The sequence below is a fragment of the Rhineura floridana genome, chromosome 3 (genome assembly GCF_030035675.1).
Source record: "Rhineura floridana isolate rRhiFlo1 chromosome 3, rRhiFlo1.hap2, whole genome shotgun sequence".
NCBI lineage: Eukaryota > Metazoa > Chordata > Lepidosauria > Squamata > Rhineuridae > Rhineura > Rhineura floridana.
In genome coordinates, this window is record NC_084482.1 from 61500855 (window position 1) to 61526355 (window position 25501).

Below are 25501 nucleotides of genomic sequence, written 5' to 3' on the forward strand. Positions count from 1 at the left end.
TTACTTGCCACATATGAACTAGGTACATATTGACCTACACACTTGACACACTTATACTCCATACACTGAACCTACCTGAATGTAAAGGTACTTTCTTTATAACACATACATTGAAAATTAGCAAAACTTATGAATGCAGACCCATACCTCTCCCTATTTCCTCTCCTCCCTGTTTTATGTTAGTTTGCCGCTTTATTAAACAATAAAACATGCACACACAAGAGGCTGCTTCAGAAAATGACAGCTCTAGGTCAAATTTTCCTCTTCCATAGCACATAGTAAAACATACCCATGCCCCAGTATCATTTCTGAGCATTTCCCCACCCATCAGCCAATGATGAAGAGCAGCAGAGGGGAAACGCACACAGTTCAGTGACAAAGAACATGGAAAGGTTTTACAACATGCTATGCATGTCTGTGGAGAACTTCACATAGGGCTGCCACTGAAAACAGCAGCACCATATTTATTATAATACGTGTTCCCTCCACCCCTACTGATCATGTTGGATGACGAGAAGGCTAAAAATGTAATAAAACATGTTCCAGAAGCAGTTGACCTACAGAAGAGTTTGGAGACCAAGGAAGGTGGCAACTTCAGGGTTCATCTTCATCAATCCCCTTCCCTTCCGAACTTTCTCTCCTCACCTCTCTTTGAGCCTCTATTGTGGATTGCATCAGGAACTTCTAATGGAGGAGTGAAGTAAGCATACATAACAGCTCAAGAACCATTTGATTAAGAAGAGGAGAACACGGGGAAAAGAATTCTGTGATGAGAGGCTTTGACAAAGGAATAACTTTGAGCATTCTATATCTGTATAATCGAAGGTTGTTGACAGATAAAAGTTAAAAAGCACCCAGTGAAATAGTTATATAAAGCCAGAAAAATAATATGTTTTATTGTGTTCCCCTTGAATTGTGAAGACATATATATAGTTACTACAGCTGGCTTCTGCAAGAATATCTAAACATGAAGCAGTTTCTTTAGATAAGGTCTGATGGAATTAACTCACTCAGCTTAAATCACAGTAAAAATCAGCGGAAGACCCAGAAAGAGGATCTTTCTCTCTCACACACATGCAAGCATCCTGGGCTTTAACTGCAAAATGATGCTTTCATTTGAAAGCCTGTGAAGGGCATTTTACCACAAATGAACAGCTGCCCACCCAAATATGCAGTCACAACGAGTCAGAGTTTTGATGTAGGTTACCTTTACTTCAAAAGTCTTAAGCAAATCAAACAACAGCCTTGCATTCAAAAGAACCAATTCACAGCAGAAATATATTGATAGAACTTCTCCAAAATACATACTTTTTAAAAAATAATCATTTCTTTACATCACTGTAGTTTAAATACCAGTTCTAGGAAAAAAGTCAGTGCATTAGGTAGAGAGGGGGCGTGCACATGCACACGCAACATTACTGGTCAGCTAGAAAGCATTTGGAAAATCAAACTAAGGACTCCAAAGTTGGGCCTTGCCTGTCAGGTACACCATACACTTAGCATCTCAGCAAGCGTCATTAATACAGCATGTTTTTTGAGCTCCTGCTGGAAAGGGCTCCACAACACCTTTCCCACTACCTAAAAAAGCATGTGAACTAAATTTGCATCCTGGAGAAACTCAAGATTCTCACCCACTTGTCTGTCACTCTATCTTATAGCAGTAACTGCTACTGCAATCAGTGCAAATGGGGGCATTTTAAAGAACAAACAAGTCTGCGCTTCCACTGGTCGGCAAAACTCACAAGGTCAGCAATGTTATTCAAAATGAAATGGACAGCTAAGTCAGGGAAGCACAAATCAAGTATTGCAGAGGCATGCAGTTAAATCATCCTACTCTGCCATGTTCTTTGCAAAATATACTACCTGCGCTTTTCCTTGGGACATCTCCACAGCAACAACAGGAAGCAGTTGGTATCCATTGCTATGTGGAACAGTGTTGCAATGTGCACAAAACTGGAGTTAACTAGGGTTGTCTCAAACACAACCTGATACCCAGGACAAAAGCAACCATGAAAGGTGGTGCAAGCTTTCTGCACTGGCTCAGTTAGCATTCCAGGAAGCCACAATTTGAAGCACTTGTATGGTGTCACAGATTACAGGAAAAGATGAAGATTTTATACAAATCAAATTGATTTTATTCCAGTGTAAGTCAGAAGTGATGTTAATGAACTAGTGAATTTTTGGCTATCTAGAGATGTTGGGAGGCTTCAACTCTATCAATATAAACAAATTCCAAGTATTCAGGTAAATGGGTTTCTGATATCTTTGGGAGTCTGCTGTGCTCTGTATGCTGAAGGGCTGCTGCCATTCAAAACCAATTCCTAATATTCTGTCTAATTTTTCCTTCCCGTTTTTAGGAAAAAGCAGGAGCATACCGTATTATGGTCTTGTATACAGCATTTCAATATTAGGAATTTGGCTAGAGGGAACAGAAGATGCAGAAAAACCCAAAACACACACTTCCCCATTTGCCAGTTTAGACATCATCTAAACAATCACTGGTCCAGAAGGTAATCTTACTCTACCTCCTTTCAGTAGAGTAATGGATGTTTAACATAAGCAACTAAAGGGAAAATGGTTTGCTTCAAGCTATGATGTGCCCAGAATGCTAGGGATAATACACAAATAAACAAACAAACACAAACATAAGTAAACAAATAAATAAGTCAAAATGTGAGCCATCTTTCTTAGAAAAGCTTTCAGCTGCTAAAACAGAATAACTGATCAAACCACCTGGTCAAATAAGTTTCCAAGTTGCCACAGAAATATGATGCTTTACTGCCAGTACCGTGCAGCCATATTTTTTGTTGCTGGAAGAAAATAACCAAGATGCATATGTGATTCAACAGGAATCTTCAAAATTAATAAATAATGCATACATTCTACCAGACATGCATCTTGTGGAAGAAATGGCAGAAAATTCCAGTGTCCAAATGGAACCAAATGTCTAAGTATGTGCCATTAGATTATCTTGTCAGGAGATCAGAGCCCTTCCATGGTTGCAACATGCCAGGGGTAATGCAACGAAGAACTGACTGAAGATCACAAAGTTGATTTTCTTCTGAAGCGTCACCACATGAGAACTGGTCAACACCATCAAGGTGTCAACACATACCAAATTCAATAGCTGTTGGTAGGTTTCCATTTAAGTAGTCTTTGTTCAGGAAGGACTGTTGTCCAGAACAGTTGACAGATGGGATGTGAGAGGAAGAACAAAACCTTGCCTTCATTATATCATCGATATGAAGAATCATACAGAAGAGAACAATTTATTTTTAGGTCTACATGTGACAATTCAGGAAAATGTTAGCATCTCTTTCGTAATGGCACACGTATCTACCACTGCTGTTTGTGGGAGTTACGTGTGCTGGAGGGAGTCTAGACGGTCCTTACCATTGTCATATCCCTAATCAACATTTAGTCAAATGGCAAAAAGTAAGCAGTGTGTTATAGTTGTTTATTGGGTTTTCTTGTCCTCTGGAGGAAAGTAAGGAGGAGGAGGAGGCTGGTCCTAAAATGCGAAAGAGAGCGTTAAATAACTTCAATTCATTACCTCAGAAACAATGCTAGCTGGAGGAGCAACCAAATTTGCTATATCAGAACACTCCAATATGTAAATCGGGTGAGGATATTGAACCCCAACTTCCATCAGCCCCAGCCAAGCCTGATGGTCAGAGATGATGGGAGTTGTAATACAAAACTTTTGAAGGACATCAGATTGGAGAAGGCTGTATTACAGTGTGAAAATGAATCCTGCTCCTTTTGCCATCAAGATCTATTTTACAAAATCCACTTTGCATACTATGTGCACCATTCATCCCTTGCCCTCTCCTACTCTTTGACTGCTGTACCCATTGTAATTTGTTTTATTTACCAGCAGTCTAATTTCTAATCTACGGAGAATTTCTAATCTATGGAGAAAGATGCCTGAGAGTAAGATGAAAGACTATGTGCCCTTTATTCATTTCTAAGCAGTGAAATGGAGGATAAGGTGAAATCCTACCATTGGCATGTAGACATTATGGGGGTTGTCTGGGTTGTAATAAGCACTCGCAGCAGCTTCTGCAGCCTTGGTTTCAGCTGGAGGAAGAACATATTATAGGTCAGATAGGTAGGAGCAGCTTTTACAATTGCAGCATCTCAGGTGGAACAGGCTTCAAGGGGGGGGGCAAGAAAGCACCAGTCCAGACTGGGGAAAAAATGGTCTGGTTTGGATGTAACATTCCTGGCTCAATAAACCAGTTTTTTAAAGCCATGAACAAACACTGGGCTGGAACAATTCCCACATCTCATTATCTATCTGCCACTACACAGCCCAAACCTGTGACATTTGCATTCAAGCATTCCCTTGGTGTGTCTAGGTTTCCATCTCAGCCTGCAGCATCTCTAGTGCCAACTCTGGATAAAAGTCCATAGTAGCACAGGATACACATGTATCAGGGATACGTCTAAGCTTGGAAACAAAATTAAAAGTCCCAATTTTTTTGTTAGTTGCCTCCAAGGAACAGTATGCTGTACTCAAAAACATGTTAGCCATGATCCTCATCATGGTTTATTTGTATGCTGCCTTTCCAAAAGAATCTATGCTCAAGGCGGTTCGCACCATGAATAAAAAGTTACATAATCCAATCAGTTGCAAAACAAAATTCAAACAGTAAGTTGAAGAAAACATCTCATTAAGAAATATATAATGAATTGAAACAATACCCTTACAATTCATAATAAGCTCCAACAATAGAATACCAAAACATAATCCTAACAACAGCAAAAATAACTTGAAATGTTCTGGCACATAAATAAAAACCTATTTCTCTAAAAGTTTTAAAGGTTACTTTCATTGTTGGTAGCTCAAACTGCACAAATTCCACTAAATGTGGAATACACTGAGACATGTCACAGCCCCATAATTCCCAACAAAGATGTCCTTGTTTCTTCTCAATTGTGGCGTTGTCCCGTTTCCATTAGCCACCCAAATTCCATGTCATTCCTGGTTGGTAGAAGGCAGTACTTTCACTTTCCATGTTATACCATATAAGGCACTGCCTGTCGATTCAGAATCCCAGTTAACTTCAGTGTCTGCTCCTCTACAATGGTCACCCCTGAAAATATAATGGTAGATCCAAACGTCTTACTCTAGGGACTAATATTCATTTTATATGCTGTCTCCAGGACTGGATCCAAAGCCCCTCCCAAATGCATTTGGCACTAGTCATATGTGCAAGTAGATACACTACCCCATGCAACTCTGCGGCTGACTCTGATAAGTCAAAAAGGACTCTGCTCCCTTCCTCTTCCAGGAGCAAACACAGCATCATCCAGTGGATTTCTGTCACTGATTGCTCAGCATCAAACTCAGACTCACTGTAGGAATCTGCTAGAAGATTTGTAATTGTAATAGCAGTGCTATTCTAAGAGCCAAACTAGAAATCTGTACCAGATTCCAGTTTGGAGAGCTGGGTCACTTCCAAACAGCTGCAAAGTGGCAGAAGGAGGGTGCAATTTGAAGTGAAGAAGTGGTGGGCCAGAGGTGGAATGCTAAAGTAGTCCCCAGCTACCCCAGCCATGGATTCTGAAGTGTTTGCCTCACATCAGGAAGTGGAAGCACTTGTGAGGAAGGCAAGAAGATTACAGGGGGGAAAGTAGCGGGAAAGGAAAAGTTTAACAACCTGCCTCCTACCTGTCACTCTAAATTATGTTGTCCCTGTCATTTTGTAACTGTTCAGTGGTGACTCAAGTCTGTCGCTAAGCACTTGCTTCAGCCCTCAGAAGTGCCTATTAGGGATATGAAGGCCGGGAGGGGGAAAGAGGGGGGGACCCAGTTTTTTTCCATTTTTTCCCCCTGAAGCCTTCTCTTTTTTTCCAAAAAAACCACAAAAATAAAAACAGGAAAACCCAACAGATTTTTTTCTGAATCTTCACATTTCTAGTGCCTATAAAGTCTCTCTGTAGTTCTTCTTTAATATTCATTATTCAGTGACACCAACTAAGCAAAGCTTGTGCCATTATTCTATCCATGCTATATGCAACAAACTATCATTGCTATGGAAAACAAAGCTCATTCCTTGCCTGGCATATCTGATGGAGGAATGGCTGTATTTTTCCCTTTTCCTGATGATGCACAGTGTGGAAGAAAACCTCTGTGTTGCTTTCTGCATTAATTGCATTTGCAAAGTTGGCAGTGAGGAAACAATCATTTCTTTGTAAACAGATTGTGTTAGTTCTGGAGTTAGAAAATGATGATTAACATGAAACCTCAACTATACCATTTTTAGAAAGTTGCCCTTTGAGTTAAAATTACATCTCCTTGTTATGCTCTCCAAAACACAAGTCCCCTTCTCAGGAGAGTTTGAAAGCTAAATAAACATTATCCAAGGATGCTTAAAGTCTAGTGAATCCTGCTGAATCCAGAAAGGCCCTGTACAGTTTTATCATTGTTCAGAGGGTCTGTGATCCAGCCATCATGGCGCCACACTTACCTGCTGGAGTGGAGGGAAGATGTGGGCCACTGGCAGGTGGTTCCATGGGCCCAGGATAAGGAGGTGGAGGAAGCTGCATGTATCCCATGGCTTCATCCGTCGGGGGTCCAGGATACATTTCTGCTTCAAGGGATAGCAAGAGAATAAAAGGTTTGCTGAAACAGCTATGCAATATATCACTAAAATGTCTACCCTCAGGCTGATACTCATTTTAAAAAATGTATTCTATTTTATTCAAAACAGGGCAAATGTGTCAAGTTGAACCCATAATAATAATAATAAAATTTTATTTAGCAGACTCCCATCTGTCTGACTGAACGGACACTCTAGGCGACTTACAATATAAAATACAATATAAAATACAATCTACTCATATACATAATCATCACATTATTAATATCATAACATCTCATCTGAAGACCATCTTACATTAATACAATGTAAAACCTAACCCACCCCAGAGATCCCATAGGCCTGCCTGAAGAGCCAGGTCTTCAAGGCTCGGCGAAAAGTCAGTAGGGAGGGGGCATGCCGAAGGTCAAAGGGAAGTAAGTTCCAGAGGGTGGGGGCCACAATCGAAAAAGCCCTCTCCCTGGTCCGCACCAACCTAGCTGTCTTAGTCGGTGGGACCGAGAGAAGGTCCTGTGAGGCTGATCTTGTTTGGCGGCATATTTGGTGATACTGGAGGCACTCCTTCAGATAAACTGGGCCGGAACCGTATAGAGTTTTAAAGGTTAAAACCAACACCTTGAATTGGGCCCGGTATACAACTGGCAACCAGTGTAATTCAATCAACACTGGGGTGATGTGATCGCGGCGGCGGGTCTGCTTTATTAAGCGTGCCGCCGCGTTTTGTACCAGCTGGAGTTTCCGGACCGTCTTCAAGGGTAACCCCACGTAGAGCGCATTACAGTAGTCTAATCGAGAGGAGATCAGGGCATGTATCACTCGTGGGAGCAGATGTATGGGAAGATAGGGTCGCAGCCTCTGTACTAGATGAAATTGGTACCAAGCTGCCCGGCTCACTGCAAAAACCTGAGCCTCCATAGACAGCTGGGAGTCCAAAATGACCCCGAGACCGCGGACCTGGTCCTTCAGGGGCAAACTCACCCCATTAAATATCAGGTCAAAATCACCCAACCTTCCCTTGTCCCCCACTAGTAATACCTCAGTCTTATCGGGGTTCAGCCTCAGCCTGTTCTCTCCCATCCATCCACTTACGGACTCCAGGCACTTGGACAAAGTATCCACAGCCAACTCTGGTGAAGATTTAAATGAGAGATAGAGCTGCGTGTCATCCGCATATTGGTGACACTGCAGCCCAAAACTCCTGATGATGGCTCCCAGCGGTTTCATATAAATGTTAAATAGCATGGGAGAGAGGATAGAACCCTGTGGCACACCACAGTTGAGGGGCCAAGGGTCTGAAACCTCATCCCCCAACACTACCCGTTGATATCTACCGGAGAGATAGGAACGGAACCACTGTAAAACAGTGCCTCCAATTCCCAGTCCCTCCAGGCGACTCAACATGATACCGTGGTCAACGGTATCGAAAGCCGCTGAGAGGTCCAGGAGGACGAGGAAGGTATGTTCTCCCCTATCCAACGCCCTCCTCATATCATCCACCAGAGCGACCAAGGCTGTTTCAGTTCCGTGTCCAGTCCTGAAGCCCGACTGGAAAGGATCTAAATAATCTGCTTCCTCCAAGTGTGTCTGTAGCTGCTTTGCCACCACACGCTCAATTACCTTGCCCAAGAACGGTAAATTGGAGACTGGGCGAAAGTTGTTTAAATCTTGGGGATCCAAGGAGGGCTTTTTCAGAATAGGTCTTATCACTGCCTCCTTGAGGGGCAATGGCATTACACCCTCCTCCAAGGATGCATTTACCATTGCCTTGATCCCATTGCCCAGTCTCTCTTTACAGCTCATAACGAGCCATGAAGGGCAAGGATCAAGTAAGCAAGTGGTTGGTTTTACAGTAGAGAGCACCTTGTCCACTTCATCAGAGAGAAGAGGCTGAAACCGATCCCAGCAGACCAGATAGCAACTGGCCGCCTCTGGACCTCTACTTGTAACCACGACGTACGGAATCTTGTCCTTTAGGTGCTCGATTTTATCGGCAAAGTGTTTAACAAATGTGTCACAGGAGGCTTTTGATTGTTCCATAGGTTCCTGTGCTACTGGACCGACCAGGCTTCGGACCACTTGGAACAACCTCCTGGGACAGCACTCTGCCGACGCAATAGAGGCAGCAAAGAATTGCCTCTTTGCTGCCTTTGTTGCCCGCTGGTAGGCCGCTATTGCCGCTCTAACCAGTGTCCGATCACCTTCAGTGCACAATTTCCGCCATCGGCGCTCTAGTCGTCTCACTTCCTGCCTCAGACTGCGTAACCGTGGTGTATACCAGGGTGCAGTCTGAGTTCTATTCAGGAGAAGAGGACGTTTCGGTGCCACCCGGTCTATTGCCCTAGTGATCTCCCTATTCCACTCCATCACCAGGGCTTCGACCGGGTGGCCTTCAGTTAGCTCCAGATCACCCAGCGCATTTAGGAATCCAATAGGCTCCATCATGCGTCTGGGGCGGACCATCCTAATAGGTCCTTGTCCCCTGCATCTGAAAACCATTTTTCTTTATTGTGCCTGGTAGATTACGACAGATAAAACACCAAATTCAAAGCTACTTGATACCATGCTCATGCTAATGCAGATTAGGTCTCATCTGCTTTCATGACAGCTGAAAACACTCATCAGTATGGGAAGGCTACACACATTGAACAGGACTGGGACCAGGCTGAGCTGCTTGCAGGAATTCTGTAGTTATTAAAAGCAAATGCTTTCAGGCAAAACAAAACTGGCCCACATTTAACAAAGAATGGCCAAAAATCAAGACAAAACAAATGAGCTCTACACTTTTTCTCTTTCAGATTTTTAAAAAATATTATTTAGCTACAGATATTCCCTCTCCCACTTTCAAAACGCACCAGGAGGTGGTGGTGGGTAAGGATACCCCACAGGAGGCGAAGGGTACATTCCATTGGCAGCAAGTGGTGGAAAGGCATAGCCCCCATTCGGCATGTAGGAGTAACCATAGGCTCCATTGGGGACTTCACCTCTTGAGGCTGCACGACAAAGGAAATTCTTATCAAATGTATAGGATCTGTTTCCAAAACACAACAGCCAGAGCCACTCTATGGGAAAAATGTTAACAAATTTGAAACTCACTCCTGTATCATCAAGCAAATCTGTAGTGGCTAAAATGAATGAATTACAGGGATTTTCATATTTTTATACTGCCACCATGACATCTTAATTAGTTCAGAGCACTTCCAGTATGGTGCTTATAGCTGCCATTAGGATTTGTGGAGCCTTCCGCATGCACCAGGTGGGAACAGCAACTAGAACTGCTAGAGGCCCAACACTGAGCAAATAAGCTGAGGTAGAAGACATGGAAAACTTCAAAATTCCCATGATTATCACCTACTTGGGATTGCTGGGAAGTAGCAGGAGCAGCTGGCTGAAAAGGAGGATGAGAAGAAAGGCTGCAATGCGTATTAGGGAGCTGAAAGGTCATAAGGTTGTTCTTTCATAATCAGATGATATATGGAACAATGGGTCATTAATAGCAATGGGGGGAAGAAATCTTATTGCAAGTTCTAGGCTAGGTGAGAAAGCACCTATTGTGCCTGCCAAATGCTATCCATTAACAAAGCGACACTGATAGCAAGAGAAACATTTTTCAATCAGGGTCAATTAAAAGCTGTAACCTACCTTCGTAACTTCACTACAGCTTTCACTTTACTGGTTTTTGTAGCAACAAGAGATATTTTCTCTCCTAGTACGAGGACTTGGTATTAATTTCAAAGCAGCCTATTCAAAGTACTGTCAAAAGTTCATTTTTACCTCAGACACTTAGAAGGTCTCAAATAACTTAAAGCATCCAGCTATATCTGAATCTCTCTCTCTTATTCTTTATTTTCTCTCTCACACCCCCTTCTCTTCAGGAAAATCAATCCAGACTATAATTAACTGAACTGGCTTCCCTTATTAAAAATAGTCAGTACCTTGAGATGCTGCTTGCAGCATACGCTGTCCAAATTCAATGGCACCTCCTGCTGAGAATGTCATTTTGAAAGTTGCAGATCCTTCCCAACCACCTAGAAAGAAGATAAAACAGACCAAAAAGAGTGGAATGAGAGTGACTATCAGGCTGTCCTATAGAGCTGTTGCTGAAATCCAAAACTCCTTCTCACATTTCCATGAACTACATTCTAAGGCTGTTAATGTCATACACAAAAGCAACTTTGAAAAATTAAGAACACTCTTTTTACTCTAATCGCCTTTTTAAAAAATCCTATTATTGGTAGTTAATACAGCCTGTAAAGCAGGAAACAGTCATTTTCCAACAATAGTTCATAAAATCTTGCTAATTCGAATGATCCTGTGCATGTGAGCTTTTCTGTCCCTATGAACAGATGCAGTTTTAAAAGTGTGCATCATAAATAGCTGGTTACCTTTTTACTGCCCCAGAAAACTGGATGAACTGGCTTCTCTCACAATCGAAAACAGCATAAAAATTCTGAGAGTACAAAACAATATTTGAATATGTGGGAAGATATAACATCACACAGACATGGGAATTCTTCTTTTAAAATGTTTCTTTGCAAAAGCTGACTAAAAGTCTATTGTCTACACCAAAATTTGGGAGTCACGCCTTTCATTTTTGAAAGCAAAGTTCTAGACCTCATCAATGATTGCAAAGAGCTGTTGTAGTTTTGAGGAGGCCAAGCTTGTGTGTCATGAGTGACTCACTGTGGCCTCTAGCAACATTTGCCTATCACTCTTTATCCACACTTGTCCCTTTTACACCACACCTGTTCTCCACAGGAAACCTTCAGTTCTTCAAGAACTTGAGTATATAGTTCAGAACAATGACAATTGAACCGAGATGTGCAAATTACAAATATTAATATCCATCTATGCAAAAAATTGGAGGCCAGATACACTACCTCTGATAAAGGGCTGTTTGATTAAGTATGGGATTATGCTTTGATGACAAAACTACAAATTACATTAGAACAAGAGAAAGAAGACAGAATCAGAATAGATTTATGAATAATTGGGAATTTTTACTGAGTGCTTCCAATATACATCAGCATATCCAAATATGCAGTTTTGTTTCTCTTTAATTTAAATGGCTTATTAGTAAATTGCCTTGAGACAAAGTAAGGCATTTCTCCAGAGTTGATATGCTTTTGTATATGAAAGGGTGACTTGTAATCTGTTTTCATTAAGTGGGAAATTTGCTGTTAATAGATATGATTTTAAAAAAACAATCATCCATCTCTTATTTATGTAATTGACCATAAAAGCAGAAAGCAGAATTCTGAATGCAAAACATAACTAGCTCTTATCTTGGGTCCTTTAAAGTCCTGTAAGGTAAGTGGAGTGAGAAGATTGATCTCTTGAAAGGTACATGAATATGAAGCACATCCCTCAGAATGTGGTTAAAGGCCAACAAAATTCTGTCTGCCAACTTCTGCCAAACTAAAATATCAAGAAGATTAGATTTATTCTGAGTCAGCAAGGGCAAATTCAATTTGCTAAAAAGGCTCCACAACTCCCCTCACTAGTTAGCCACAGATCAGTCTGGACTGACAATTATTTGACATGAAATTAAATGGGAAGTCTGACTATATCATAAGGCTCAAGGAAGACAAGAGAAACAAAATTATTAATGATAATAGAGCTTTCAGTTATAGAAACAGACATAGCACTGCTTGGGGAAAAAACACCACATGTAGCTAAATAACTATCAAACCTGAGACCCAATAATGTGTGGAGACAATATACTCATGAAAGGAAATTTTTCTGGGGATGATTCTTTGAATGCCACACTGTATCTGGGATATATATGATTTAAGAAACAGATATAGACAGGAATCCACAGTTTTAACTGGCTTTGGTAGCCAAGCCAAACACTGGCATGCTCCCCGTCTCTTCTTCATTCAGGAAACGGTGGTGGGTGGGTGGGAGCATTTCCTTGGTTGCTGCTTGGTGAAGGCGTCTGGGATGCCTCTGCTGAGCAGTGGCCAAGGAAGCTGCTGCTCCTCTTTCCTGTGGTGGAGCAGGAATGGGGTGGTGGAGTTGCCAATTTGCTCCTGTGGGCCAAGGTGCTCTGGGCACTTTGACCGTACGCCAGCCTTCCTCCCACCCTTGGAGCAGGTCAGGGATTGTGGCACATCTATCAAGATGATGCCTGCCCACCTTTGCGTGTTCAAGCTAGGGAGGAAGGCTGGTCACTCATCACACACCCTTGCCAAGGGAAAATGGCTGGGAATGGCCTTTGCCCCTCTCAGGAAGGAGCAGCTGGGAGAAGGGCTAATTCTTGTAAAATGTATTTGTCAGATAGAAGGAGAGGAAAGAAAGATATCAAAGGCAAACAGGAGCTCTCTGGCTGCCAATACTATTTTATGGGACAACTGCTATCCTGGTAAACATGTACAGTAGGGCCCCACTCATACGGCGGGTTACGTTCCGGACCCCCGCCGAAAAGCGAAAAACGCTGAAAAGCAGAACTCACTGAATAGAATGGCACGCAATGCCCGAAAACCACTGTAAAAGCGGAACAAGCGCCGTATGAGTGGGGCTTTAGTCTAATTGCATCTAATTGAGACCGCCGCATTAGCAAAGCACCATAAAGCGAAGCGTCGTAAAGCGGGGTCCTACTGTGCATAGCTTCTCTATCAGGGAAACATGATGAAGTTACTTGCACTGTTTTCAAGCTTTATGGAGTATCTGTCTGACCTAAAATCCAGCACAAATGTAAGCCATCGATCACAATCCTGTACAGAACATAGAAAGCCAACTTCAGAGAAGTATTTTAAAGAAAGGGTCGATTACATGCAGGAGAAAGAAGAAAACAAAAACAAAACTCTGAGCTGTTTATGAGCCATAGCTTGTAAAGTAAGAAGCTCTTCAAGTAATAAACAAAACTTAGTAGGCAGGTATGCTTATTTCTGAAGAGTTATAATCCAACTTGTACAATTAGGGACATGTTCTAGAATCCCATATTCTACTAACTTCCCACTTTTGCTGTGCATTATTTAAAAAGGCCTATTATGTATTATTTATTGGTCCCCCAAGTACATGTAAAATGCACCTTCATCCAGTTTGGTCTTGAGAGTCACTGTTATTAAGGCCTGTCAAATCTAAAAAGGCTAACCAGTTTTATCATGGCAGGAGCTTTCATTGAACAAAGCAGGTTTCTACCTACTTCAGAATTTTAGCCTACTTCTTGACCACCCAAAAGGATGCAAATTACCTACTTATTAATAGATTCTTAACACTCAGACCATCCTCTTGAGGGATGCCACTGATGAAGGCCAACAAGGTATACAACTGATAGAATGAGAAAAAGAAACGTAAGAAAAACAAGGATTCAGTGAGGATGAAACCAGGAAAAGGAACTCTGACACATGAGCGAGGATGGTCAGCCACCTCCAAAGGCATCTGACACTCCCCAAATGGTTTTATAATAATGGCATCACCAGAACAGAAGCTTGAAACAGAAAAACTTCCAATACTGAACACCCACTTACTGCCCAATTCAATGCATATTTACTCAGAAGCAAGCCTGTGTTCAATGGGGCTTTACTCCTTAGTAAATGCATTTAGGATTGCAGCTTCAAACTGATCTCTTTTTAATATATTATAAGAATGACACAAGTGGGCATGGGATGGGAGATTGCCAATATAACTTCTGGCAAAAACCTCTCTCTCATGTCCTACAGAAGCAAACGCTGCTCGAGCCTGGGATGAAGAATTAGAGCAGTAAAAGCAAACAAGATAAGGCTATAGCTCAATGGCCTTTCTTAAATCCTCTGGGGCCTGGAGTGCTGTTCATTGTGAGCAATTTAAGAATGCTAAGTGGATAAAATCATTTGGCTGATTTAGTTTTAATATCTGGAATGGGGAGCATGAGATAAATTTTCTGAGACATCCTGGTTCATTAAAACTACAAAGGAAGAGAACAAACGGGGCAAACTTTTTCTTTACAATTTTGTTACAAAAGAAAAGTTTTGACACACCGCATTATGAACTTTTCTGATGATACCTGGTTGAGCTCAATCGCTTGCAAGGAAAGCTAGAAACTATTTCTGCAAAAAAAACCAACACACAACACCAAATATCTACAACCAACTGGACAAATTAAAACAGTCAATATTGTACTCTAGGACATACTACTAGAAATTCAGTATTTGGTTTTTTTATAGAACTAGAATTTCTAGCAAGGATTAGTACAAAGAAAGAAGTGGGTGGGCTCAGTGATTCAATTAATGGTGGTCAGGGGGTAGCACACCTATCATTCAAAGCGTTAACAAAAAGAAAAGTGCCATTCTTGGGAGTATGGGCAACAGTGAAGCAACGGGCTGCGCAAGGCTAATAAAGCAGCTCTTTGTTGACTCTTCTGGTTTGATCCTTTAGCACAGGGGTCACCAACATGCATCCACTGAGACTGGCACCCACAGGGTCCTCTCCCTGAAATTAGGTTTGAAGGAATTCTGTTGTATTCAACAAAACAGGGTGTGGTGTGTGCTTGGCTGCAGGATGTGTGTGGTGCCCACAATGGTTTCTCCAATCACCAAATGTGCCCATGGGCCCAGAAGGGTTAGTGACCTTTGCTTTAGCAAACATTGCCCTTATGTATGTTGGGTTTCCCCCCCTCTATTTTTCACTGCAACCACAAAGCACAGACACATGGCTCTTTTTCATTTGCATTCCAAGGATGACTCCACATATTCAGTTTGAACAATGGCAAACAGACATCTCCCAGTTTGCCTTCCACTGTTAGTAAGTTATCCACTCTCTGAATATTGCAACTTGGGGGCATCTAATAAAATGCACTGGACCAACAGTAGGTTTAGGATAGCTAAATATTACATATTTTTGTCACAATGCATGACTACTCTTAAGGATTTCTCTAGCACAAGGTACTGCAATGGCTAACCAAGCACCAGTGATTTGCTGTTTTTAAAACAGATTAAGGTAAATTCACAGCTACGTTCGGGAGCAGAATTAGATTCTACAGCATTAGACTGGCCACTGGTGGAGACAAATGTTGGAATAGATAGACACTTGATCAGACACAGCATTGCAGTTCTTATGCTCTTAAGAGAATGGTTAGCAACTGTTGGTAACAAGGTTGTCATGTAGTTACAAGAATCCAAATTCTTTTGTCAGTTTCCAGATTGTACACTTTTGTAATGCAGTCATGAAACTGAACGTATCACCAAACACAGTAGTTTTGGTATGGTACGCACCTCCTGCCTCTGCTTTCACTGCACCCTTGATATAATTTGCTCCAAAAACTGGCTGCTTAATCTCACATTCTTTCATCAAATAAAAGGGCATCATGAAAGACTGCATTGCATCTTTTCCTTTAGACACAAAGATAACCTGCAGGCAAAAAGAATACAACTCTTTTAACAAGGTGCATTTAGAACCAGAAGAAAAAGCTAGTTTACCGTTAGAAGTTAAAGTGTGAAAAACTAAAGTGGCCTTCCAAAGCTAACTCTTCCACTGGTCATGTATTCACTAGAACAATGGCAACAAGCCATTCATTAAACTGATACTAAGCAGCAATGAGTTTCAGAAACACACATAAACTATCATTATTGCCTGCCTATTTCCAGAAATCTTCATAGGACTCCCAGGAAGCTTACTAAACATATTAAGCAAACATACATGCCCCTTGAAAAATCTACCTGCCACTGTACTTCTAAGTAACAGAAGTCACTCACCTATCCCACCCTGGGATCATGGAATGAAGGATGGGTAAGAGCTTGAAATAGTTGTAGTAATCATCATCATCTTATCTCCTCCTTTCCATCCAACCCTCTACCTTCTCCCCACCAACACAGCTCCTTTATGCTTGGCTCCACAATTAATGATACTCCCATTAACCAGGACTCAAAACTCCAATTCATCATGAAGCTTCAGGGGGAAAGAAATGTTGAGAAATCATGTGGTCTGTTACTAGGCCACAGGGCTGGTTCTAAAGGGCGGCCAGGTGGGGCACTGGCCCGACGGCCCCTGGAGCTACAGGGGGCTCTCCACTCTCCTTCTGCGGTCCGCGGAAGCATCCGTGGACCGCCATCCCCCCGCTATCCCCCCGCTTTACCTACTTTTCCGTTGTTTTTTGCGGGGCACAGATTTGCCATCAATAAAGATGGCAGCCGACGTTTCCTTAAGGGGCTGAAGCCTCTGCCGCCATCTTGGCTGATGGCACGCATGCGTGCTACACATGCACGTTGCTGCCATCAACAAAGATGGTGGCAGAGGCTTCAGCTCCTTAGGGAAACCTCGGCCGCCATCTTGATTGATGGCAAACCTGCGCACACTGCAAAAAACAACAGAAAGGTAGGTGAAGCGGGATAGCGGAGGGATGGCGGGCGGCGCAGAAGCTCCTGTCTTGCAGTCCACGGATGCTTAAGTTCCGCGGATCACGGAGGGGCCAAGGGCAGGCTGGTACCCAAGGGCCCCAGCATGCCTGGGGCCAGCCCTGCTAGGCCACATGCTTCTTTTAAGCCCTCGCCCACCACCTTCATGTTGTCTTGAGGATATAAACCACCCAGTTCCATTATGAATGATGGCAAGGTGGGTGGAAGAGGAAACAGAGGGCCAGGCCAGTCTTCCAAATATCATCTTGCTGCTCATGCAGATCTTGTAGTTGAATTTATGTTATGTCTCTTGTAACTTTCCGCTTACTGCACCCACAGACTATACAGCAAACTGCACAAATCATCCACATTTATATTAGAGAAAAGATATAAAAGGTAGCTAAATCACTGTCAACTAGAGAAATTTATCACTAGGTTAAGCCAGGATAAATTCTTTACAGCAGGGCTAACCAACATGATGCCTTTCAGATGGTGTTGGACATATGTCTCCCATCAGCCCTGGCCTTTGGCCATGCTGGCTAGGGCTAATGAGTGTTGTGGTCTATAACATCTGGAAGGCAGCACATTGGCTATTCCTGCTTTAGAGTTTTGTGAGATTCTTCCCTCTTCATACTGGAATCATAGATACCAAATACATGCTTGCCTACTTACTCGATATGGGGTCATGAAGACGCTGCCTTTCTTGATCCCTTTGAATGCATCTGGCATGTGCTCCATATCATGAAATGTCATTTCAATGTGATCATAAGTCATCAGGATGCTATATACCCACACAAAAAGAGAGAGGTCTGATACAAGAATTCACTCCTTAGTAATTATTTCTATGTAGGATGGATAATATGGGGTTTGGAAAATCTCTCATCATCACCCAGCCTAGATCTCCAAATGAAACCAATGTGCAATATGTCCATGTTGATATACACATGTACAAATGTGTCAATGCCTGTTAGGTTGAAAGAAGAGGAACGGGAAAGTCAACACAAAATTTCATCAGCACAAGAGGCATAGCAATGGCCAAGTCAGTATCCTTGAGTCCTGTTCAGGCATTCAGGTTGATCTCTGGAGGGCGCGGGTGTATGTGTGTGTGTGTTGGCTCCACCCCCAATGTCCCCTGCACATCAGGTGTGCCCCTTCCTCCACTCCCATCATCATGCGTTTAGTACAAACATCTGAAGGGAGCTTCTAACAGTGTTCAACTGAATGTGAAGCTTCCATACAGTCAAGAACCCTGCATTATGAGGATTCCTCATCTTGATGCAGATGTCCCCTTCAGACTTTTACACTACAAAATGCAAATTCGGGGCAGACGGATGTGGAAGGCAGAATCATCATGTGCACATCCAGCCCTTTGCCCACATTTAGCCCTCCAGGGATCAGGCGGAACTCCTGAACAGGGTCCTGACAATTGATTAACTTGCAATGGCACAGCTTGGTGAATTGAACATGTTGGCTCCACAGTCCATAGATTTCCTCCATTTATAACAAGGGCCTCCATACAATGTCCTCTCATTACTGTTGTAGGAATTCTACATGGCTTTGGCAGGAGTTATGTGCTATTCCAGTGCCATCCAACTTATGAAATGTGACTACAAAGGTCACTTCAGCTCCCACTGCCCCCCTAATCATCCACATGGCTACTAGGAACCACTGTGGTAACATAATTTGAAGTGGGGGAGGGGCAGAAATTCTCCCACCAGCCTGTTCTAGGGACACAAGGGTGTGCTCTGTGGGAAACTGTGAAACTGATGATGATAGTATGCAAACAGGTCTACAATGTTCATTTAACTAATCTTATAATAGTGCTCCATCCAGGTGAATTTTTATCATTTCAGTTTTGTTCTTGCAAGCATGCTCCTGTTCCATTTCTCCTTTGACCTTGACCACTACCATCTGCAGCATGTTTACATACCCTGCAACAAATTCTGCCAATTGTTTCAGCAGGACACACACACAGAGGAAAATTTCAATATATCCATGTGTATGTGCTGCCATCTCCATGGTGTAGAGTCACACTTCATCTTCATTAGTGCTGTGCCAGGCACTTGCTGCCCCACAGGACCTTGCCACAAATTCAGAGACAAACAGGAGTTAGGAGAAAGAGAATATTCACTAATAGGCAAAAAACCTTGTGGTTTAAGAACGTACCTATAGCCCACAGATATTTCTACCAAACTTTAAAAAGCAAGGAAATTGGGCAGCTATAGTGAATACACCAGGGGAGCAGGAGGCCTGACCTCCTCTCTGAGTTATTATGCTACCCTCCAAATTTGTAAAAATGCAAACACAATTTGGGTTAGTCTTTCACAGTCCAATACACTGCCTGTGCAGCTTGGAAGAATTTGGTAACATGTGCCTCTGAGCATGTGGTGAGTGGTGGCAACACCTGCCATCTCCAAAGATGGAGAATTACATTTTTGAATGTTTGTTGGTGTTCTTACTTTGCTTCTTTCCTGTGTTACTAATGTTTCTACAGAGAATCTAATCTAGAAAACTTTATTTCCCTCATTATTCATCCTAGAAACCTATATCAAATTTATTTATTTTTAATTTCAAAGCCTTTTTATTGGTCAACGTCATGTGATGGTGAAGACAACCTTTTGTGTTTCAAATTGGAGGTTATGTTCTATATCTATTTTGGGTGCATTAACAGTTGGATCTGAAACTGCAGTTTGATGTAAAATCAGACTGATTACAGTATGTTGCTACTTAAGTAATGAATCTAGCTGTTGGAAAAAACAAATTCGACCTACCCAAGATGCATGTTTTCAGCCTGCTATGTTTAAACCACTTCATTTAAGGAAAGGTGGGCATGGTCAATTAAAAACATAGAGCACACCAAGAAATTTGCTAGAATATATTTCACCTCCCACTGTTTTATCTTGTGCAAAGTGAGACACTCTGGATGTCCACTGGAGACCATTCTGCAGAATAGTGAGTGCTCTTATTCCACAATTGTTTTTGGAGTTTTTTAGTGTATATTTTGCAAAGTGTTGCTGTGCTTCACACATTCACAGAAACAGAAGCAAAAGAAAATGATTTACTACAGGAAACGTCACTAAAATTCCACAGTAAATCAAACATATTTAAAGTGACTATCTGAACTATATCAACTGTATCTTAATATTGTTCCTTCCACTCTGCTAAGATCAGCACAGCACACGTCTTCTTGCCAGCACTCAGCAGATGCTCAGAGGCACATGTTACCAAATTCTTCCAAGCGACACAGGAAGTGGATTAGACAGTGAAAGACCAACCCAAATTGTGTTTACATTTTGACAGATTTGTGGGGCAGTACAATATCTCAGAAAGGAGGTCTGGTCTCCTGTTCCCCTGGTGCACTCACTATAGCCCATTTTCCCTGCTTTTTAAAAGTTTGATAGAAATATCTGTTGGCTACAGGTACATTCTTAAACCGCAAGGTGTTTTTTTTTTTTGCCTATTAGTGAATTTCTCTGCTTTTTAATCCAGGAGGTAAGAAATGGGATCCTGTGCAAATTTGCTGAGAATGGATTAATCACTTGCATGCTTATTGAGTTCAGTGGGATTTACTCTCCTGGCAATCATGCTTAGGATAGGTGAAACTGACCACGGGGCATGAGGAGGGGAGGAAGGGCAGAGGGAAGGAGGGAGAGGGGAGCAGGTAGGAGGGGGAGGGGAGGCGAACGGCAGGCTTGATCATTTGCATGTTGAGTTCAGTGGGATTTACTTCCATGCAATCATGGTTAGGATAGGTAAAAGTAACCAGGGAGTAGGGGGGAGGAAGAAAGAAGAGGAGAGGGGAAGGAGGGGAAAGGCAGGTCTGATCTTTTGCATGCTTATTGAGTTCAATAGGACTTACTCCCGTGCAATCATGGTTAGGATAGGTAAAACTGACCATGGGGAGGAGGAGGGGGAGGGAAGGAGAGGGAAGGAAAAGAGAAGGGAGAGGGGAGCAGAAGGAGGGAAAAGGGGAAGGAGGGGATTGGAAATGGAGGGACAAAGGAAGGGAAGGGGCAAAAAGGAGGTGATTGGAGGAAGCAGGAGGGGAGGGCAGGTTTGATCATTTGCATGCTTATTGAGTTCAATGGGATTTACTCCCGTGCAATCATGCTTAAGATAGGTAAAACTGACCATGCGGAGGGGGAAGGAGGGCATTGGAAGGGGAAGGGGAGGGGGAGGAGGGAGGGGGAGGGGGAAGGGGCAAGAGGGAGGGGATAGGAGGGAGGAGAAGGGAGGCTGGGTTTGATCATTTGCATTTGAGTTCATTGGGATTTATTTCTGTGCAATCATGACTAGGATAGGTGAAACTGACCTGAGGAAGGGGCAGGGAGGGGAGGAGATTGGGTGGATGGGCACTGGGCAGAGGGGAAGCCCCTTTCCTTTCCAAAAGGAAAACATTGTGAACAGTATAATTCATTTCAGGGTTTCCCCCAACTTTTTATTCTACAGCAGGCACATGTAGCCTCCCACTCAAATTTAAAACAAAGCTGTCCCTGGCCACATCCATACCAGACCTTTATTTCACTTTACACAGTCATCGCTCCTCTCAAAGAATCCTGGGAAGTGTAGTTAGTGAAGGGTGCTGAGAGTTGCTAGGAGATTCCCTGTTCCCCTGACAGAGCTTCAGTCAGAGATACTGACTGTTAAACCACTCTGGCCACTGGAGCTCTGTCAGGGGAATAGGAGTCTCCTCTCAGGATCCTTCACAAACTACACTTCCCAGAATTCTTTGGGGGAAGCCTGACTGTCTAAAGTGAAATAAAGATTTGGTGTGGGTGTGGCCCCCTGATTAGGCAAGCCCAGCAGCTGTGAGTCTGGCTTTTAGAACGCACAGTTGGTTCTTAATGAGCATGCCCAATGTTATCATTGAGTTCAATGTAAAATTTCTTAAATTACTTAAAAATCAGCCAGGCATTTTTTTAACTTTTAAACTGCAGAAGATGAAGGTCAGAGTATGGGGAAAGGTCAGTAATAGGATTACAGGTACTCTGTGAACATGGCCAATTTTTAATGAATTTCAACAGATTATGAGAACTCTGACAGAAAAAAGTCCAAAAGGGCTCTCAGGTTTTTCCCTCTCTTTTTAGACTTTGAACTCTCTATTCTCTCTGACTGTTTTGTGTATCGCCATGAAAATTGAGAGGGTTGTTAAGCAAGCGTTCCTGAGTTCAAGACTATAAGTTTTGTAAGGTTTTGTTTTGAAATGAGCTTATGGGAAGCGTCAGAATGGCATGTGGGGCATTTTCAATTTAACATTGCGGAATGCAAAAAATCCACACTGGGTATAGTATACAGCCACTCTCGTGGCTGGATAATATAGCTGAAAAGAGTATGGGAGGAGGAGAACACCCCCTTGAAAATTTATTTGCAACACTGTATAATACAAAGATGGCATCTGTAAGCCTTCTGATTGCTAGTTTCATTTGTAGTTGTAACCCCTTTTTCCTGTGCCTTAATAATTTAAACCACAGCCTCTTTATACCATAGATTTGCTTCTATAACATAAGTGTATGACACACCAGTTTTGATGGGCCCTTCTCATTATTCCCATTATATAAACTAATACTAGCAAGAGACAACATCTATCCTAGAATTGAATTTCCCACTGTGGAAGATTAGAGCCCCACATTAATTACTACCACATCTGATGCCTGAAGGAGATCAGCAAAGGCTGTGAAATCTTATCTGGAAAGTAACCTAGAAGCTATACAGGCATGACAAAGTTGTGAAATCCTATATGAGGAATAACCAAGAAACTTAGTTACAAGAGGGCAGAACACAACATGAGACTGTTAGGTAATGTGGATCCCTCTGGAAGACGTTCACGAACTGATAATGTTAGCCTTCTAAACACCCAAGTATTTGCCATTGCATGTTCCCTGGTTCCTGCTCTCATCATCCTGGGTTTACTATCTGGCTGTTGGCACCAACTACTAATTGGCTATACTCCACCTTTTGTTCTGATCTGTTGTCTACGTTGGACTACGCAGTGCTCCCCAATTATGTCTTAGTTGATATTTGTTGAGATTTCTACAATGGGATAACTCTGCATGATAGCCACTCGACCTTGGGCCTGATGCTGCAAAAAGATTACATTTAACAACTTGCCAGCTGCCAGACTTTGGGCACAGGGCAACAATGAGGAGGGGCAACATGGCTAGTTTTGAAGTTAGTGCTGCTAGCCTGATACAGGAGAGAATAAACGCAAAACGAATAAGATGAAATTAAACCTTATACTAAAAACAGTAACCCTAAGCTCTCAACTTGGAACACTAAGGAGCATTAATCAATCTGTGACGTCAGAGAAAAAACAATGTCTTTCCTCTCAAAATTCTAAAGTCTGAGAACATTCAGATTAAGTTGTGGCATATACAGAATGCACAAGAGGAAAATCTATTTCACACAATGCATAGGTCATTTATGGCAAGGATGGGGGAACCTGTGGCCCTCCAGATGTTGATGGACTCCAACTCCTATCAGTCCCAGGCAGCATGGCCAAGGGTCAGGGATGATGGGAGCTGGAGTCCAACAAAATTTGTAGAGGACCACCCAGGTTCCCTACCCCTGAATCACATAACTAGTTGCCACAGATCTTTGGAAATAAACTGCTTCAAAAAACCATACTAGACTTCCTCTCCATTAATTTGTCTCTTTGTGCCAAGGGTGGATCATCCATATTCAGACACAGTATACCTCCAATTAGCAGAGGTTTGGGGACCATAGGAGACATACCCAATATCCAAGTTTCCCAGGGACACCTAGCTAGCACTGCTGAAAGAGAAGTAGTTGTTGTTGTTATCTAACCCAGCAAAGTTCTTCCTTTATTCCAGAGAGTGGCAGGTATAGTGTCATTGAGCGAACCCTCCAACAGCCCAGGCAACATACTATATTTACAATGAAAGAAGCTTAGGGTTTAGCCTGCTACAGGTGCTTTAGTGGGCGTGAGGAAGAAAAGATGGAACGGATGATCAAAACACGAATGTAAACACTGTCGCCCTGTCCAGTATCTGGACCCCACCCCTTAGGGCGGGGCATCTGAGAATGGGAAGGTGGGATCACAAGGCGGGAGAAGTGAAGAGGGATCCACAGCAGACGCAGTACGTGCAACCTCCTACAAAGATGAGCAGCGGCAAGTGCCACTCCACTTGCCCCCCATCCATTCACCTTTCACTGTTATTGACGATGACACCGCCTCCCTCCGAATGGTTCCTGTTTAGCGCCATGGCTGTTAAACAACTACAGACCCTTCAGCTGCTCCAGCCGGACTCTGGAGAACAGTGTTGTGCGGCAGCCCTACGCAAGCTCTCTGCTAATGGCTTCCGGTGTAGCTGTGCTCCAGGCAACGCAGAGACCGGAAGAGAACGAAAGGAATGGGATGAAGCATGATGGGAAACGTAGTTCATTGCTGGAAAGCAAAGAGGCCTCCTGCCTCCCCGATTCCCGTGAAGGAGAGGGCGGAGAAGAGGGTGAGGGTCTAAGGCAGGGGTTTCCAAACTGTGGCCCATGGACCACTGGTGATTCCCGAGCTTAATTCAAGAGGTCCACGGATCGTTTGTAAAAATACCGTTTAAAAACTCAAAAATACATAGTACATCTCATTGCAATCGCTACAACAGGCAGAAAAATATTTAAGTGGTCCACCAAGACCCCCGCAGCAGTTTTCAAGTGGTCCATGGGCGGGGGGGAGTTTGGGAACCACTGGTCTAAGGGAAGTTGAAAGGGGGAAAGGCAACTCAGAGGCAGAAAAGAGAACGGTTAGGCGGAAAGTATATGTGGTGGTGGTGGTGGAGGATGATGCTGATGGAAGAGGAGACTGCGTAAAGAGTAAGCAGGGACATGTGGTTGATGGGTTGGAGGAGAAATGTCATAGAATTGGAAGGGGCCGATAAGGCCATCGAGTCCAACCCCCTGCTCAATGCAAGGAATCCATCATGAAGCATACCAAACAAGTGGCTGTCCAGCTGCCTCTTGAATGCCTCCAGTGGTTAAGCCATATCTAGCGAAAAAGAAAAGGACGGGACTGCGCTGAAGTTGGGGACTTTTGATTGAGTGCCGGAAGGGAAGGGACATGCTAATTTTGTCGAGGTAAACGGACTGTTGAAAGATGAGTGATGTTACAATTTTGAAGCTGGCAGAGTGGATAAAAAAGGCAGTTAGGGATATTGTGAGAGTCCAGACCGATATAGGGAGGGGATCTGATGATAGGATGTTTTTAAATTAGAGCAAATGGAGAACTTACTGAAGCTTAACGTTTAAGGGAATTGCCCCGGGTTATGGTTAAGAAGAAAAGGGTTGTTGTGGGGGGCCCTTTGGATATTTCTCCCTCTCTAGCAAAACGGGGGTTGTTCGTGGTGAGGTAGAAACTTGATGCTGAAGCTTATGGTTGTGAAGAAGGAAACATTTGTTGCATTTATGGTTGAAGTTACACATTGTAAAGCACAGGCTGAGAAAAATCTGAAACAATTATATCTATTTTAAAGGCAGCTGAGAAGTATTTGGAAGTGGGTGATTTATCCACGGAGCAGATTTGTGAGATGTTAGGAGACTCGGAGAGGTGACATAATTGGCCTTGATATACTGAGT

The 25501-nt window shown here is 42.9% G+C and overlaps 1 protein-coding gene across 5 annotated transcripts; it reads right to left on the minus strand.

Annotated features, from left to right (window-relative positions):
• Positions 1 to 890: 890 nt before the first annotated feature.
• WBP2 (WW domain binding protein 2) lies at positions 891 to 24254 on the minus strand. 5 transcript variants are annotated; one of them, XM_061616221.1, is made up of 8 exons: positions 24083 to 24254; positions 17591 to 17699; positions 15800 to 15935; positions 10541 to 10633; positions 9461 to 9598; positions 6477 to 6599; positions 4004 to 4080; positions 891 to 3511 (listed from the first exon to the last, which is right to left on the minus strand). In XM_061616221.1, exons 1-8 carry the CDS (start codon positions 24139 to 24141, stop codon positions 3458 to 3460), a joined length of 789 nt encoding a protein of 262 aa, XP_061472205.1. In that variant the 5' UTR covers positions 24142 to 24254; the 3' UTR covers positions 891 to 3457. The 5 variants fall into 5 exon arrangements, with proteins under 5 accessions (XP_061472205.1, XP_061472207.1, XP_061472206.1 ...); XM_061616223.1 differs by lacking the exon at positions 9461 to 9598 and adding an exon at positions 9961 to 9993; XM_061616222.1 differs by having other exon boundaries at positions 6477 to 6596; positions 24083 to 24252.
• Positions 24255 to 25501: the final 1247 nt, after the last annotated feature.

What these genes read in the sequence shown, in the direction of transcription:
- WBP2 (XM_061616221.1), bottom strand. Translation starts at nt 24,141, where the DNA reads ATGGCGCTAAACAGGAACCATTCGGAGGGAGGCGGTGTCATCGTCAAT. An exon ending in ATCGTCAATAACAGTGAAAG is followed by an intron (nt 17,700 to 24,082) that starts GTGAATGGATGG and finishes GTGGGTATATAG; the next exon opens with CATCCTGATGACTTATGATC. An exon ending in AGTGAAAGCAGAGGCAGGAG is followed by an intron (nt 10,634 to 15,799) that starts GTGCGTACCATA and finishes TCTTCTTTCTAG; the next exon opens with GTGGTTGGGAAGGATCTGCA.